Source organism: Chelonia mydas, chromosome 7 (genome assembly GCF_015237465.2).
Source record: "Chelonia mydas isolate rCheMyd1 chromosome 7, rCheMyd1.pri.v2, whole genome shotgun sequence".
In the NCBI taxonomy this organism is placed as follows: domain Eukaryota; kingdom Metazoa; phylum Chordata; order Testudines; family Cheloniidae; genus Chelonia; species Chelonia mydas.
In genome coordinates, this window is record NC_057853.1 from 27,982,158 (window position 1) to 27,996,056 (window position 13,899).

General features: G+C 43.1%; 1 protein-coding gene across 1 annotated transcript in view; it reads left to right on the top strand.

Moving 5' to 3' along the window:
* Nucleotides 1-13,514, top strand: part of TKT (transketolase) — a 32,667-nt gene extending 19,153 nt beyond the window's left edge. The window contains exons 9-14 of the mRNA XM_037903592.2: nucleotides 1,172-1,328; nucleotides 4,917-5,047; nucleotides 8,165-8,248; nucleotides 8,454-8,547; nucleotides 10,543-10,665; nucleotides 13,205-13,514. Coding sequence (XP_037759520.1) covers nucleotides 1,172-1,328; nucleotides 4,917-5,047; nucleotides 8,165-8,248; nucleotides 8,454-8,547; nucleotides 10,543-10,665; nucleotides 13,205-13,392 — 777 coding nt within the window. The 3' untranslated portion in view covers nucleotides 13,393-13,514. The remainder of the gene's footprint in view (nucleotides 1-1,171; nucleotides 1,329-4,916; nucleotides 5,048-8,164; nucleotides 8,249-8,453; nucleotides 8,548-10,542; nucleotides 10,666-13,204) is intronic.
* Nucleotides 13,515-13,899: the final 385 nt, after the last annotated feature.

Below are 13,899 nucleotides of genomic sequence, written 5' to 3' on the forward strand. Positions count from 1 at the left end.
TTGCCCTCTGCTTAGGAAAAAACTACATGGCAGGAATAATAACACAATGGAAATGCATCTTTAACAGACGACTTAAAAAAAAATCACAATATTTGGCTTCGTAGCAGAACTTGCAAAGAGGCAAACGGAGTGTATGTAACAACAACATATCCCACAACATGATCTGTGGAGAGTCAGTTCAAGAGACTTGTTAACTCTCTCTTCTGACTGGAAATATAGAATGGCACAGCTTGACAATTTGTAACACAAGAGTGGGTGTAAAAAATTGAGGACAGAGGGAGAAAATTAGGCAATATTGTCCTTATGGTTTTTATAATGACAGGATTAAAAAATCTATTATGTCATAGAATAATACAATGTTCTTTCAGCCAAATTCTGTCTGACACTTGTGCAACCTCATTGAAACACATGAAACTGCCTGGGTGTAAGTAAGAGCAGAATTTGGCGATTGGTTTTTAATAACTTGTAGCCTAAGGGACACAGGATCTACCCTCGCATGTTTCGTTTCAGTATACTTCCAGTGACTTCCGTGAAGTTACTCCTAATTTACATTCATGTCAGTGAGAGAAAATCAGCCCCAAGAGCAGAGTAATATTTCTGTGATAGTGAAATAAAAGGTACTGTGTAAATGTATCAAGGGATTCTAATGATAACCTGACATAGGGCTACGTTCTGCTCTCATCTACATTGGTGAAGCACCTTTGTGGTAGACATCAGTCCGAAGCAAAGGTGGACAAACCCATCCATAGCTGTTTACATCATCACTCTCTGCAAATTGGAGGTAGTAAAATCTCCAGATTGAAAATGCACAGGCTTCATTTACAGTAAAAGAAAAGATAAGAGGAAGTCAAGTCTGAGAATCCTCAAAATGGCTGGCTGGAAATAGGTGAAGAAAAGATGTTGATGCTATACAAACAATCAAATAAATAGAATGAACGCTACTGGGGTTTCCACAGCAGAAGGATTGGGTGGGAGAAATTGCCTTTGCTTTCCTTAGGTGAAGATCCAATTAATAGGGACAAGATTTGAAGTTAGTGAAAGAGAGAGATTTGAAGTAGGAATTTCTGGAGGTACTCATCACAAGAGATAAAGAGGTTTCACAGTGAAAACTCCCACAGACCATCATGTACCCTTCCTTGTTAATTGACTTCCCTCTTCTTGCTCCTCCCAGGTGAGCATTGCAGTTGGCTGTGCCACTCGCGACAGGACTGTTGCTTTTGCGAGTGCGTTTGCCACCTTTTTCACCAGAGCTTTTGATCAGATCCGTATGGCTGCCATTTCTGAGAGTAACATCAATCTCTGTGGCTCTCACTGTGGCGTTTCTATTGGTAAGTGCAACCTGGGGTTATTGACCAGAAATTTTCAGTGGCTTCAGTGATGACCATTCCTATCTCTGCTATTGACTAGCTGTGTGACTTTGGTAGAGTCACTTTCTCTCTTTGCCTCATTTTCCCCATCCCTGAAATGGGAGAATAATGATACCCACTTTTGTTCAGCGCCATGAGATCTATGAAAGATACAACATTGGTCTTAGATATTAGTCGATTTTTATTATTGTTATGGGAGATAGGACTTGCTGTTTAAACTTACCCATTTGATATAATTATTTTGACTTATCACAGTGTTTCTTACTTACTGCAATCGTTAATAAACTTATTAACAGCTAAATTTCTTAACCTTACAGATAGCTTAGAAAACTAGGATCTGTGAAGTAGGTGCACAGTTAAGGAATTTGCAGTACCCCTTCCGGTTTTTGCTTACCTCCACAACTGCTCAATTCATGTCTGTTTATTCTGGGGGATGGACTGAGCGAAAAGCGTAAAGATTGCAAAATGAAAGCAGGAGCAGATTTTCATATTGTGTGTGTATTCCTAAATGTACATGAATAAGCTATGCTAACATATAAATTATACAGTATAATGGCATCCACACTAGGGATTTGTACCACTTTAACTTTACCACAAGCCAATATAAAGCAGTACAAAAACTTCCTGTAGACAAGCTGGAAGATGGAGCCTTGTCCCAGCTCAGTGGATGGTTGTGTACTATATGTCTTCATATCAAACACTTAGGGATTGTCTACGCTGGCACTTCATCTGCAAAACTTTTGTCATTCAGGGGTGTTAAAATAAATAAATAAATAAAATTCCCCACAAACGACCAAAGTTTAACTGACAAAAAGCCCCGGAGTGACCAGTGCTTTGTCAGCGTGAGTGCTCTCCTGCCGACAAACAGCACCTACACTGCGTGCCTTTTAGCAACATGGCTGTAGCGGCACAGCCATGTCGCTAAAAGCCTCATAATGTAGCTATAGCTGAGTGTCTCCACACCCACTATAGCATATAGGATTATGGCATGGGTGTATCATTAAGAGTTTTTTTCTTTACAAAGCTTGTTACGTAAAGACCAGTCCTCCCTTCTTTTCATAGTCTGTAGCTCCCACAATCTAACACTAATGTGTTTAACCAGCAGCAAAATCCAAAGGAACAAGAGCCTCTTCCCCATCAGAGAAATCAGTGTCTATCTTTAGCTTTCACTGGCTGGGGAGAATGAGACTCCAGTAATTAGCTGAACTGCCTTTGTGAGAGCAAAAAGAAAAGGAGTACTAGTGGCACCTTAGAGACTAACCAATTTATTTGAGCATAAGCTTTCGTGAGCTACAGCTCACTTCATCTGATGTGAGAGCGGTGATTTCTGATCTGCTTCGTGGCCTTTGTCATTTGGACTGTTTTACTGTGGAGCTACAGTGGGGACTCCATAGTTATGGTTATAAGACCGTTTCCATTATAAGTTGGATTTTGTTCCCACTTCTAACCTTTTTGAAAAAAACTTCTTTGCACCTAAAATTTTGTATGTCTACCAACAGTCTTGCAAAGGAGAATATTTGGGAAAAATTGGTAAGAGTCCTTTTGAGATAGAAAGGCTCAAAAAGATTTGTTGTTTACAGTGTTCGGAAAAAAAAATTCTTTTTATAGAAACCCCTGGCTCACACCGAGTTCAGAACCTGAACTGGCCAGTGGTGGAAATTGACTGTGAAGATTGGGCACACAATTGTGTGTGATCCTGGGCTTCTGTGGTTTTGAAAATTGGGCCAATAAAATAAATGAACGGTCAGAGTCAGATTTGTAAATATGTACTTTACACAACAACAACAAAATAGCTAGTCACCTGATTAGATCATAATGGTTTATGAGCCATTACAGTCTGTTATAGAAGCCAATAAGTGGACAGTATAAATGTGTATGAACAGAAATTACAGTGTGTACATGAATGTTTTAAATATCTCTGCCATCTTAATGATTGTTTTTAATGTACAATATTAGTGATTATAACATGTTGGCAAATCACGTGACATTTTGTCATTCAAGCCATTTTGTGGAGAATTCAAAACCCCAACATTCTTGGGTTTTGTTGGAGCCAGGGGGGTTGTTACATAAAAACTTGAATAATTTTCTATACTTAGTTGCCCTTGTATGCCAGATTTCTGCTTTAACAGGATTTTTACTTAAATAGTCATTTTTGGGCAGAACTGTCTCTTAATACTTATCTGTAAAGCACCTGGAACATTGTTGGTGCGAACATTGTTGGTGCTAAACAATAATGGATAATATTGAAGGTGGATTGTAAAAGCCTGAAATGTAAGTGGAAGTGGAACTAACACTAGAATCTTTATCTTGGGTTTTGATTCAATTGCCTGTTAGTAGTGTTGAATTTCAGGGTTTTTTGCTTTGTCCGTTAGTTGTTGTCTCTGCCTTTCTGCTTGCCACTTTCAATGGGAAGCGTAACTATTGTGCAGACCTAATGATGGGAAGACTCCTATTGAAGTCCCATTCAGTGCAAGTGCTTGTATGTACATGCATGTCAGTGGGAGGTTTTTCCCATGTCATGACTGTGGGTTAAGACCCCTTGTTCACTTTTGCCCTGGTTCCGACATTATTTTCATTGAGCTTACATAGGAGCCAGCGTTTGGTACTTCTTTTTTTTTGGTACTGTTTGAAAATTCCTCAGTTGTGGTTTTTTTGGGGGAGGGGGGGCTTCTCTTATAAAAACACACTCTTCTTCTCCTTTCTCGTCAACCCTTTTGTAACCTCTTTTGTAACAGATAGGCTTTGCTCCTGCTTGTCCTTTGCCAGTGCAGGCAGTGACATGACTGGATTCAGGAGTCTTTGCAGGGTTAGTCTGGAATAGTGCCATCTCCAGAGCTCTATTACATAAGGGCATTCTGTTGGGTTTTTGTTTTTTTGTTTTTAACTGTGGCGACTCATGGCTTACAGAACACTTTTCTGTGTCGAGTCTTTTTATAGACCTGCAATTTATGCCATAAGATACTTGAACAGTTAAATGAATAATATCTGTACTTTTTACTGCTCTTTCATGAGACTATTTTACTACAATATATGGATCCTCATTTAGTCTTTTAAACAAACATAAAAATCTGAAAATAATCATATCAAATGGGCTATTAACTGTTGATGAAGTAGAAGTGATTTTTCTTTCACATTTCCAGCAGTCTAAATCCAGAGTGACACCATTTACTTGAGCGTAACTTTTGCTTACAAAACTTCCGTGCTGAACTGTAAATCTGAAGGTGCTATGATGTCTTATAGCTCCTCCTCTTACTTCCGTACACTTCCTGTTTTAGTTGCTTCTTTCTTTCCTATTGTTTTGTTGTTGCATTTTATTTTTGTTTTTTTTCTTTATAACCCTAGTTCTCTTTCTTTTTAGTTTCCTTCTGTCTTCTTATTTACTATTTAGATGGTTCCAAGTTTAAAGAGAAGATGATTCTTTTCTGAAGCAGGTAGACTTGCATGTCCTCTGTGTGCCTGATATATATTATTTTGACCTTCTCTGCTGTAATGAGTCCCCAGAGCAGACAGTCATTCCATTTTGTGCCTGTTTTTTTTTTCTTCTTTTAGGTGAGGATGGACCTTCTCAGATGGGGCTGGAAGATCTGTGCATGTTCCGTGCTGTTCCCAATTCAACTGTCTTTTATCCTAGCGATGCTGTATCTGTTGAAAAAGCAGTAGAAATAGCTGCTAACACTAAGGTTTGGGCCATAGCATTTCTGAACTGGAAAATATGTATTTGTTTTAAATGTATTTTTAATAAGTGATGGAAATTTTGTTTGTTACTAGCCCATCTTTTGTATGCCTCAGTTTCAAAGGCACTGGCATTGTGGCAACACATCTCCTTCAGTTAGAGAAGTCTGATGATATGTCTATACTGGAGTTGCAGGTGTGATTTCCAGCTTGGATAGATGTTGTCATGCTGTGTGGAGTGTCTAAAGGCACTGTCAGACTGTCAAAAAAGGCAGGGCAGACACCCCAGACTGGTGGTATGTTCTATAATTAGATTTCCCCTCTACTCCAGAGTCCAAACTGATGGGATGAGTTCACACATAGCTCTCTCCTTCCTGGAGGGAGTTAGGAATGCAATCAACAAGGCCTCTCTCCTTTGATGCTACACAATACCCATTTGCCTTCAGTGGGCCATCTTGTAGGCAGGACAGGTTTGGTGAGTTACACAATTACAGAGGTTTAGAATGCAAATGCTCAGTATAATTTATACGAGGAGTCTCAAACTCAAATGACCACGAGGGTCACACGAGGACTAGTACATTGCCCGAGGGCCACACCACTGACCACCCATCCCCCTGCTGCCCCGCCTCTTCCCACCCCTTCCCTGCCCCCATTCCAACCCCTTCCCTGAAATCCCCACCCCAACTCTGCCCCCTCCCTGCCCCCAGGGGGTGCAGGAAGTGTGTGGGGTGCGGCAGGGGGATCAGGACAGGGGGTTGGGGTGCGGGAGGTGTGCAGCAGGGGGCTTAGGGCAGGGGTTCGGGGTGCAGGAGGGGTGTGGGGTGCAGCAGGGGGCTCAGGGCAGGGGGTCGGGGTGCAGGAGGGGCTTGGGGGGGGGTCCGGCCTGGTGTGCACTGGGGGCAGGGCTGGCTCCCTGCCTGCTTGCCCTGCCTCCAGAAAGCGGCTGGGACCTGGTGGGGGAGCCACAGGGGTCTGTGTGTTGCCCTGGCCGGTCCTCCAGGTACCTCCCCCGAAGCTCCCATTGGCCGGGAATGGGGAACTGCAGCCAGAGCTTCGGGGGAGGTACCCGGAGGAGTGACCAGGGCAACACACAGACCCCTGTGCCCGTTCCCCCACCCCCCCCATCCCGGCCACTTCCCGGAGCGGGGCAGGGCAGGCAGGGAGGGAGCCTGCCCTGCCCCCGATGTGTTCCAGGCCGGAGCTGCTCTAGGTAAATGCTGGGGGGGGGGGGGGGGGGCACAGGAAATAACCCCGCGGGCCGCATGTATGAGACCCCTTTTTTATAACATGGGCTATAGCGGTTATAAGTGACATCAGTACATGCAGCACCCTACAAGTATTTTAAAAAGTCTAAACACGTTCCTGTCAACTTAACATCTAATATCTATTTTGATAATGCTAATATATGGGCAAACAAAACTGGTTTCCAGCTATGCATTTGTAAGTGTTCAGTGAGGCCTGGGGCCTTGACATATGCTGCCACCTGGTCTGCCAGTGTCACGGCTGTATCTGCTAGCTCTGATGGAGCTAATATGCTAAAAATAGAAGCATAGCCACAGCGGTGCAAGCAGCAGGATGGGTTAGTCACCCGAGTACATGCTTAGGATTTCAGATGGGATTGTACTTGGGGAGGCTAGCCTGTCCTGCTGCTCTCACTTCTGCATCTGCGCTTCATTTTTAGCGCTGTAGCTCAATCAGAGCTAGCATGCGTATATCTGCCTGAGCTGGAAATTAGAGCTCCAGCTCCGGTACAGACAAACTCTGCCCTGACTGGTGCTGAGTGCACAAATGGGAGATGTGTTGTACTCTAGGGCACGTTCGCGTAAATGGTTGAACGATGGTCACAAACTGGGTCTAAACTGGTTCAAAAATGTGGGGAATGGTATGGCGTAACTAGCTCTGTTTTGGTATTCAGTGGGTGGGCAAAAAGCATAACATTCCCCAGTGTGGTGTTCTGTGGGGTACACATTCAGCCCAGCTGAGTGTAACTTAGAGGCATTGGGGATGGAGTGGACAAAAATTAAAGCATGTGGGGGAGTTCCTCAGCTGGTGTAAGTCACTGTAGCACCATTGGACCTATGCTGACGTACCCTACCTGAGGATCTGGCCCTTTTTCTTCCGGTCTCTTGTTAATGAGTTAAGAGATTGGGCTGTCATTCAAGAGATCATAACACTTTTGGTTAAGAGATTGGGCTATGATTCAAGAGATCTAAATTCTGTTGGTGCTGCCACAGACTCCCTGTGTCACCGTGGGCCAATCCCTTAACTTCTCTGGGATTTCATTGCCCATCTCACAATGGGGATCTGAGGATAAATCCATTTATGTTCCTGCTTACTCCAGGCTGTCTTTGACAGAATTTGATCCATTGTCTCCAAAGATTGCTGGCAACAAAACGTCAGGTGCTGCAGTCCCTGCTTGTGTGAAACTCCTATTGACTAAAATAAGAGTTTTTGCCGAAACCAAGATTGAATAACCTGAGTTGCTGCTCCTGTGCCTCTCCTAATGCTGCCTTAAGCAAAGCAGGGTTGAGATGTTGGTGTGTCAGATATGGCCAATCATAAGAGAGGTGCAAAATATAGAGCAGGAGAGCAAGAGCAAGGGAAAAGAGGGAAGGAATACAGGTAGTGGTTTGTTAAAAGAATTGATACTTTCCTTTGGAAGAGCATTTGAAAATGAACAGAAAGAATATAAACTTCCTCGCTTTTAGTTGAGGGTTTCCTCTTTTGCCTAGTTTTTTTTGATCTTTAGCTTTTCTAGCAGTGTGGTACGATTTTAAATCCCAATTAGGTCAGGTAGGATTTTCATTTCCAGAAGCAAAAACTGGATGACCTTTGGAAGAGAAGTAAGATATTAAATTGCTTGTGTACCATGACAAAGAGGTTAACTGTGCAGCGATGACTGAGAGTAGTGGTAATTGAAAAGCACTAGTGATGGATTTAGGGAGAATTGTTGGGCAGGGAAAGTTCCCTCAATAAAACCACTGATAATATCGAAGGGATGAAACCCAGAGCTAAGTGGAATGAAAAAAATCAATTTCTGGAAAGTTTGTTTTATGTGTATAAAAATTAGAATGCCTTAGCCACAGCTGTTTTTGTAACTCAGGCTGTGTTCCTTTTGGAAACAGGGCATTTGTTTCATAAGGACCAGTCGTCCTGAAAATGAAGTTATCTATGGCAGCAACGAGGACTTCCAGATTGGACAGGCCAAGGTAAGTACTGTCTAGAGAACTGTGCCATCTGAAATAACATACCAGGTTCCTTCTTAAAAAACCCTTCTTCTCCAGGGTATGCTGTCTACACCTAGTCAATACGTAAAGAAAACTAAAGGAATCTTAGTCAAATAGCCATCAACAATATTTATCATCAAGAGGAAACTAAAAAAAAATATAATTCTCATTTGCTTTTTCCTCTCAGGTGGTGGTCAAGAGTAAGGATGACCAGGTCACTGTTGTTGGAGCAGGAGTGACTCTGCATGAGGCACTAGCTGCAGCAGAGCAGCTGAAGAAAGGTGAATGGAGGTTTCTTTAGGTCTAGTTACAGATAAGTAATCAGTACCAGCCAACCTGATTGGTGGATAGCTGAGTCTTCTGTACAGATAAATGTAAACTCTGCTAATCAGAAACTCATTTAAATATAAAAACCTGTTCTAGAACAGCTGATCTCCTGTTAATTGAAATACACAATATGCATCTCATCCTGTAAATATTCTCTTTAGCCAGTCAGAATTGGTGGATAGCTGAGTCTTCTGTACAGATAAATGTAAACTCTGCTAATCAGAAACTCATTTAAATATAAAAACCTGTTCTAGAACAGCTGATCTCCTGTTAATTGAAATACACAATATGCATCTCATCCTGTAAATATTCTCTTTAGCCAGTCAGAATACACTAGTACGGCATACAGTGGCACACAGGCTGGATGCCATTGAACTACACCAACAACCAGGACTCAAAATGATAAAATCTGCCTTGGGTTACAAGTACCACCTGTCTCTGAAATTTTTTTAATATTATCATTTACACTTACTCTTTAAGTCCTGCATTATTTTATCACATTAGTTTTTGATTATGCCTTGTATATTGTTTGTTTGAAGATGGATTAATACACTGCAATAAGCCAAAGCTTTTCTAGGATATCTGAACCAGTTGGCTGAGTACTAATTTATTTTTTTATTGTGCCCAGAATGTGCTAAACACTATATAAGGAAGAGATTAATTGTGTTGGCACACTTAGCTCTGTTTCAGTTAACAGGCATACTGAATAACAAATCTGACTGTTTATTTAAAATGTTTTGCATAAATTATTTGCTATAATAGGAATAAGATAATTGAAATAGGACTTTGGTACACAATGCTTCTTGCTGTAGGTATGTTTCATTGCTATCTTGATTTTCGATCAGTGCCTCAGCATTTAAATAGAAGCAGGAAGCCCTTATCCTTTACAATGTTCTAGTCCACTGACATCTCTTGGAGTAAACAAAAATCCCTCAGTGGAATAATAGGAGAATGTGACCAACAAAATCCACCTCTTAATTCAATAACCTATGCCCAAGAATAGATTACAAGACATTCGGAGTGTGATACAATTAATGCTTCAAATGGCTTTAGTGGGTAGCTCTGCACACTGTGCCTGGGTAGATAGAGGTTCTACCATGACCTTGTGCTGCTTGCGGCATGTTGTAAGTTTGATTCTTAGGGCCAGATTCTCCTTTACACTGTAACTGCTTTGCACTTCACCGCAAGCCCTGAAGTCAGTATAACCAGCCACACAGGGATCATCCCATTGTAGGGGCATCCTCTGATGGCATAGAGCTGACATAGCAGCTCCTAAGCCATCCCCTAACTGTCAGCATAACGTGGCAGAGGTTTCCTTGTGCCTCAGCGATCCCTGGCTGTTGTATTGGCCCCTTGCAGTGGTTGGTAGCTGGTACAAGTTAGACCAGGCCTCAGGGTGCTCTGACATATGTGAGAGCTGGCTCAACATGCAGCAAGCCCAAGAACAGGGGGAAGCTAAGGTAGCTTAAAGCCATTTTGTACATGCCCTTGAGTTGTGCTGTGCCTTAGCAGAAAACATGGGCCTCAGACTCTGAGCTGATGGCAGAGTAAACTCAGACTGAGTTGCTGGCCAGAGGAGAAGTAGCGATTGTGGTTTGTGAAATTCAAACAGTTTGCAAGTAGCAGATGACCTGCAATAAAGACTGTGTGAAAAGTCTTCAGTCAGGGTCCAGCTACCATACTGCATTTACTGTGAGGTAAAGGTCTCTGTGCTGAGAGCTGGAGCCATCTCCAGGGACTGAGGGAATGGGGAGGGAGCATGCATGACTCATGAGTTCAGAATAAAAAATTTGCAAATCATATTCTGGAAATCATTAGAGCCATTTTTTCAGTAATTATGCAAGAGCCTCTCAGGGTTTCGCACTGCATTTCTCACAGAAGTTTTTAACTCACATTCTTCAAAGGCACATACCATATTGTACAATAACTTTACAATTCCACTTCTACAGAAAAAATCTACATCCGAGTGATTGATCCATTCACTATAAAACCCCTGGATAAGATAACCATACTTGAAAATGCAAGAGCAACCAAAGGCAGAATTATCACTGTGGAAGACCATTACCCTGAAGGTAAGCTGATTTCAGGTGGTGATAGCTAAGGCTATCTTTTAGTTACCAGTATTTTTAGTGGAAGTCATGGACAGGTCACGGGCCATAAACAAAAATTCACGGGCCCATGACCTGTCCATGACTTTTACTAAAAATACCCACCCTGACTAAAATGGGCAGGAGCGCTCAGGGGGGCAAGGGTGCTCCAAGTGGGGGCAGGGGGGAGTCCGGGGCTGCTGGGGGAGGTGACCCGGCACCTGTGCTGGTGGGGCAGGTTGGCAGGGCTTCCTACCTGGCTCCACGTCCCTGCAGCTCCTAGGCAGTGGAGGCAGGGGCCAGAGCAGGAGTGCCTCTGCTGTTCCCACCACAAGCGCTGGGAGCTACAGGGCAGGGGCCTGGTGCCAAGACCCCCCCCCCCCCCTCCTCTGCCTAGGAGCTGCAGGGGGACCCCCACCCCAGGTAAGCGCCTCCCCCCCGCACCCTCCTAATCCCTAGCTCTGAGCCCCCTCCCACACACCCAAACTGCTGCTGCTGCAGAAGTTACGGAGGTCACGGAAATTCACTGAATCCATGACAGACCTGCAACCTTAGTGATAGCCCACAGAGCTGGCCTGTCAAGCCTACAGTCTCTTCTTGACTTTTGAGACTCAGAAATATCATGGCTGATCTCATGGCTTTATTTCTTTCAAAAAAAGTTTCCAGCCATCTTCCTTGCAAATTTATCCTTAACAATGGAAACTGATCATGAGGGGTGAAAGTCTCTGTTTTTTCCTTAAGGTACTGGGTTAATTAGAGGCCCCCTGTAGTTACCGTTTCCGTTAGGGTCCTTCCTTAAACATGGATCCGGTGAAATCTTGATCCTTCTGTTCCTGCTAATGCTATAAACTCCAGAGGTGGTAGGGTGATTGTGGGACTATAGCGATTGCCTCTCCACACTGGCCGGCAGAGAGCATATACAGCAGCCAGTGTGTTAAAAGATGTAATAGATGCCACTGCTATGTGCACTTCCTTGGCATTCCCTGAGTCACTGGGCTCAATGCTGGATTGCTTGGCATGCATTCCCAGTGTCCTCTCTTCATTCCATAATCTGTGCAGCAGCGGCTTGCCAGGCCTGTTATATTCCCTGTCGTTGCTGTGGGGTACCTGGAGAGCACCAGGGGGGTAAAAAGTCATGTGTAGGGCCTATGGCAAAATATCTTCTGCATGCACAAGTCTTCAGTGGCTTCCCTGTGTAAAAGTGTCCTGTGAGGGCAAGACTTTACATTACACAAAGGGGAACAGATTGCTGTTTCCATGATCTACGTGTCAGCCTTGTTCTGCGTGGGAGGGAAGCATTGAAAGGGACGTCATCAGAGGAACAAACATGAAGTACGGCATCATTAGATGTTGTCGCTGTGGGTTTGTCCTGGACTGGGGTTTATGGTCAGTGTTTCAGCCTGCGTGAGATAGCATCATTGTAAATACTGGTCTAGACACGCCACTGTTCCAGGACACCAATGCTGGTAGTTTGACTGAGCACGTGCTTTTTTGCACCTATTCTCCGCTCTACATAGATGTTTTTACTGTAACTTTGCATGACTAGACAATTGCCTTGGCAGGGTGAAATTCACTTATTTGATACAGTTACACTGGTTCAGCCACCTACACATGGTGTAGCCCAAGAGAATCCAGCCCATTGTGTCTGCCTCTGCAAGACAGCCTCCAGAACTGTTGTTGGTAGATGACTCCTCTTTCTACCTCTCTCCCAGCATCGTGCAATGACTCAGCCTCCGATTTACAAAGATATTTAGGTACCTAAAGATTGATAGACATCTAGTAGGATTTACAAAATGCCTAAACCAGGGTGCCTAAATCCCCTTGAATTCAGTGGGGGTTAGGAACCTAACTCAGGTGCTTTTATAAATTCAACGTTCTCTTGGGTTGCACCATATGTAGGTGGCTGCTGGGCCAGTGTAAATCAGTAGTTTAATTTCACACTGCTGAGGTGATGGTCTTGTCATGCAAAGTTACAGTAAATCTGTCTTTCAGTGCCAGATTCTGAAGGATGCTGCTGACCTCTTGAGAGTTCTCTCTATCTTAAATATATTTATATAGCTCCCCATTACCATAGTATCTGAGCACCTGACAATATCCTTGTGAGATAGGAAAGTTTATTCCCATTTTGCAAATGGGGAGCTGAGGCACAGAGAGACTAAAGGTAAAATTTTCCAAATCATTTAACTGACTTAGGTGCCTCAGTCCCATTGACTTTCAGTAAGAGTTAAGGTCCTAAGTGTTTATAAATCACTTAAGATCTTTTGAAAATTTTACCTGAAGTGACTTGCCTGGGTCTCTCTCTGTCTGTGGTGAAGTGGGGAATTGAACCTGGCTTGCCTAAGTCTAGCCTGTAGGAGGTGACAGTGCTGATACTGCAGCCTTATCACGGGAACAAAACAAATTTGTAACCTTTAGGTCTTCCAAATTGTCTTTATTTTAATAGCTGCAGCAAGTTGCTTATGCAGAAATAGCCTGTTAGTCTAGACACTATGAATTTTATGAATGTTACTGTCTTTTTTCATAGGTGGCATTGGAGAAGCAGTGTCAGGTGCTCTAGTTGGAGAGCCTGGTATCACAGTCACTCGCTTGGCTGTATCCCATGTGCCAAGAAGTGGGAAACCAGCTGAGCTCCTTAAGATGTTTGGCATTGATAAAGATGCCATCGTGCAGGCTGTTAAAGTGGCAGTTTCCAAATCAAGGAATGCAGAGTAGTTTGAAGCATCGCACGTTGTGTTACATCAGACCAGTGTTCAAAACTATACTGTGACTTGGAGGAGAAGGTGCTTAAAATATATGCAGAGAAGGTCTAATAAAAATACAAGATTTAAACAAAATAGTGTGTTAAATCATTTTACTTACAGGGGCTTTTATGCAGTGTGGTGGTGTCTGAATATAAACATCCTAGTGTCTTTTTAGGTCACTTCATACTGTTCTGGAATGTCAGTCTTTTGGGGCATGGAACATGCCTCCATTAATCTCTCACCTGTTTTTCACAATTTTAATTGCCATGTTTCTTAGTTACATAATGTATTTGTCAGGGTTTATTTCCCTCCCAGGCCAGCAGCTCTCTCTGCTCAATTCTGTAATTAGGTCTGAATGCTGAATTTGTGACTGTGTCCATTTCTGTTATAAAAAGCAGGGAATTCTCAAATGCAGGAATATATCAAATCGGAGGAGAAGCTCGATTGGATTGTGAACTTCCATTCAAAGAAACCCCTG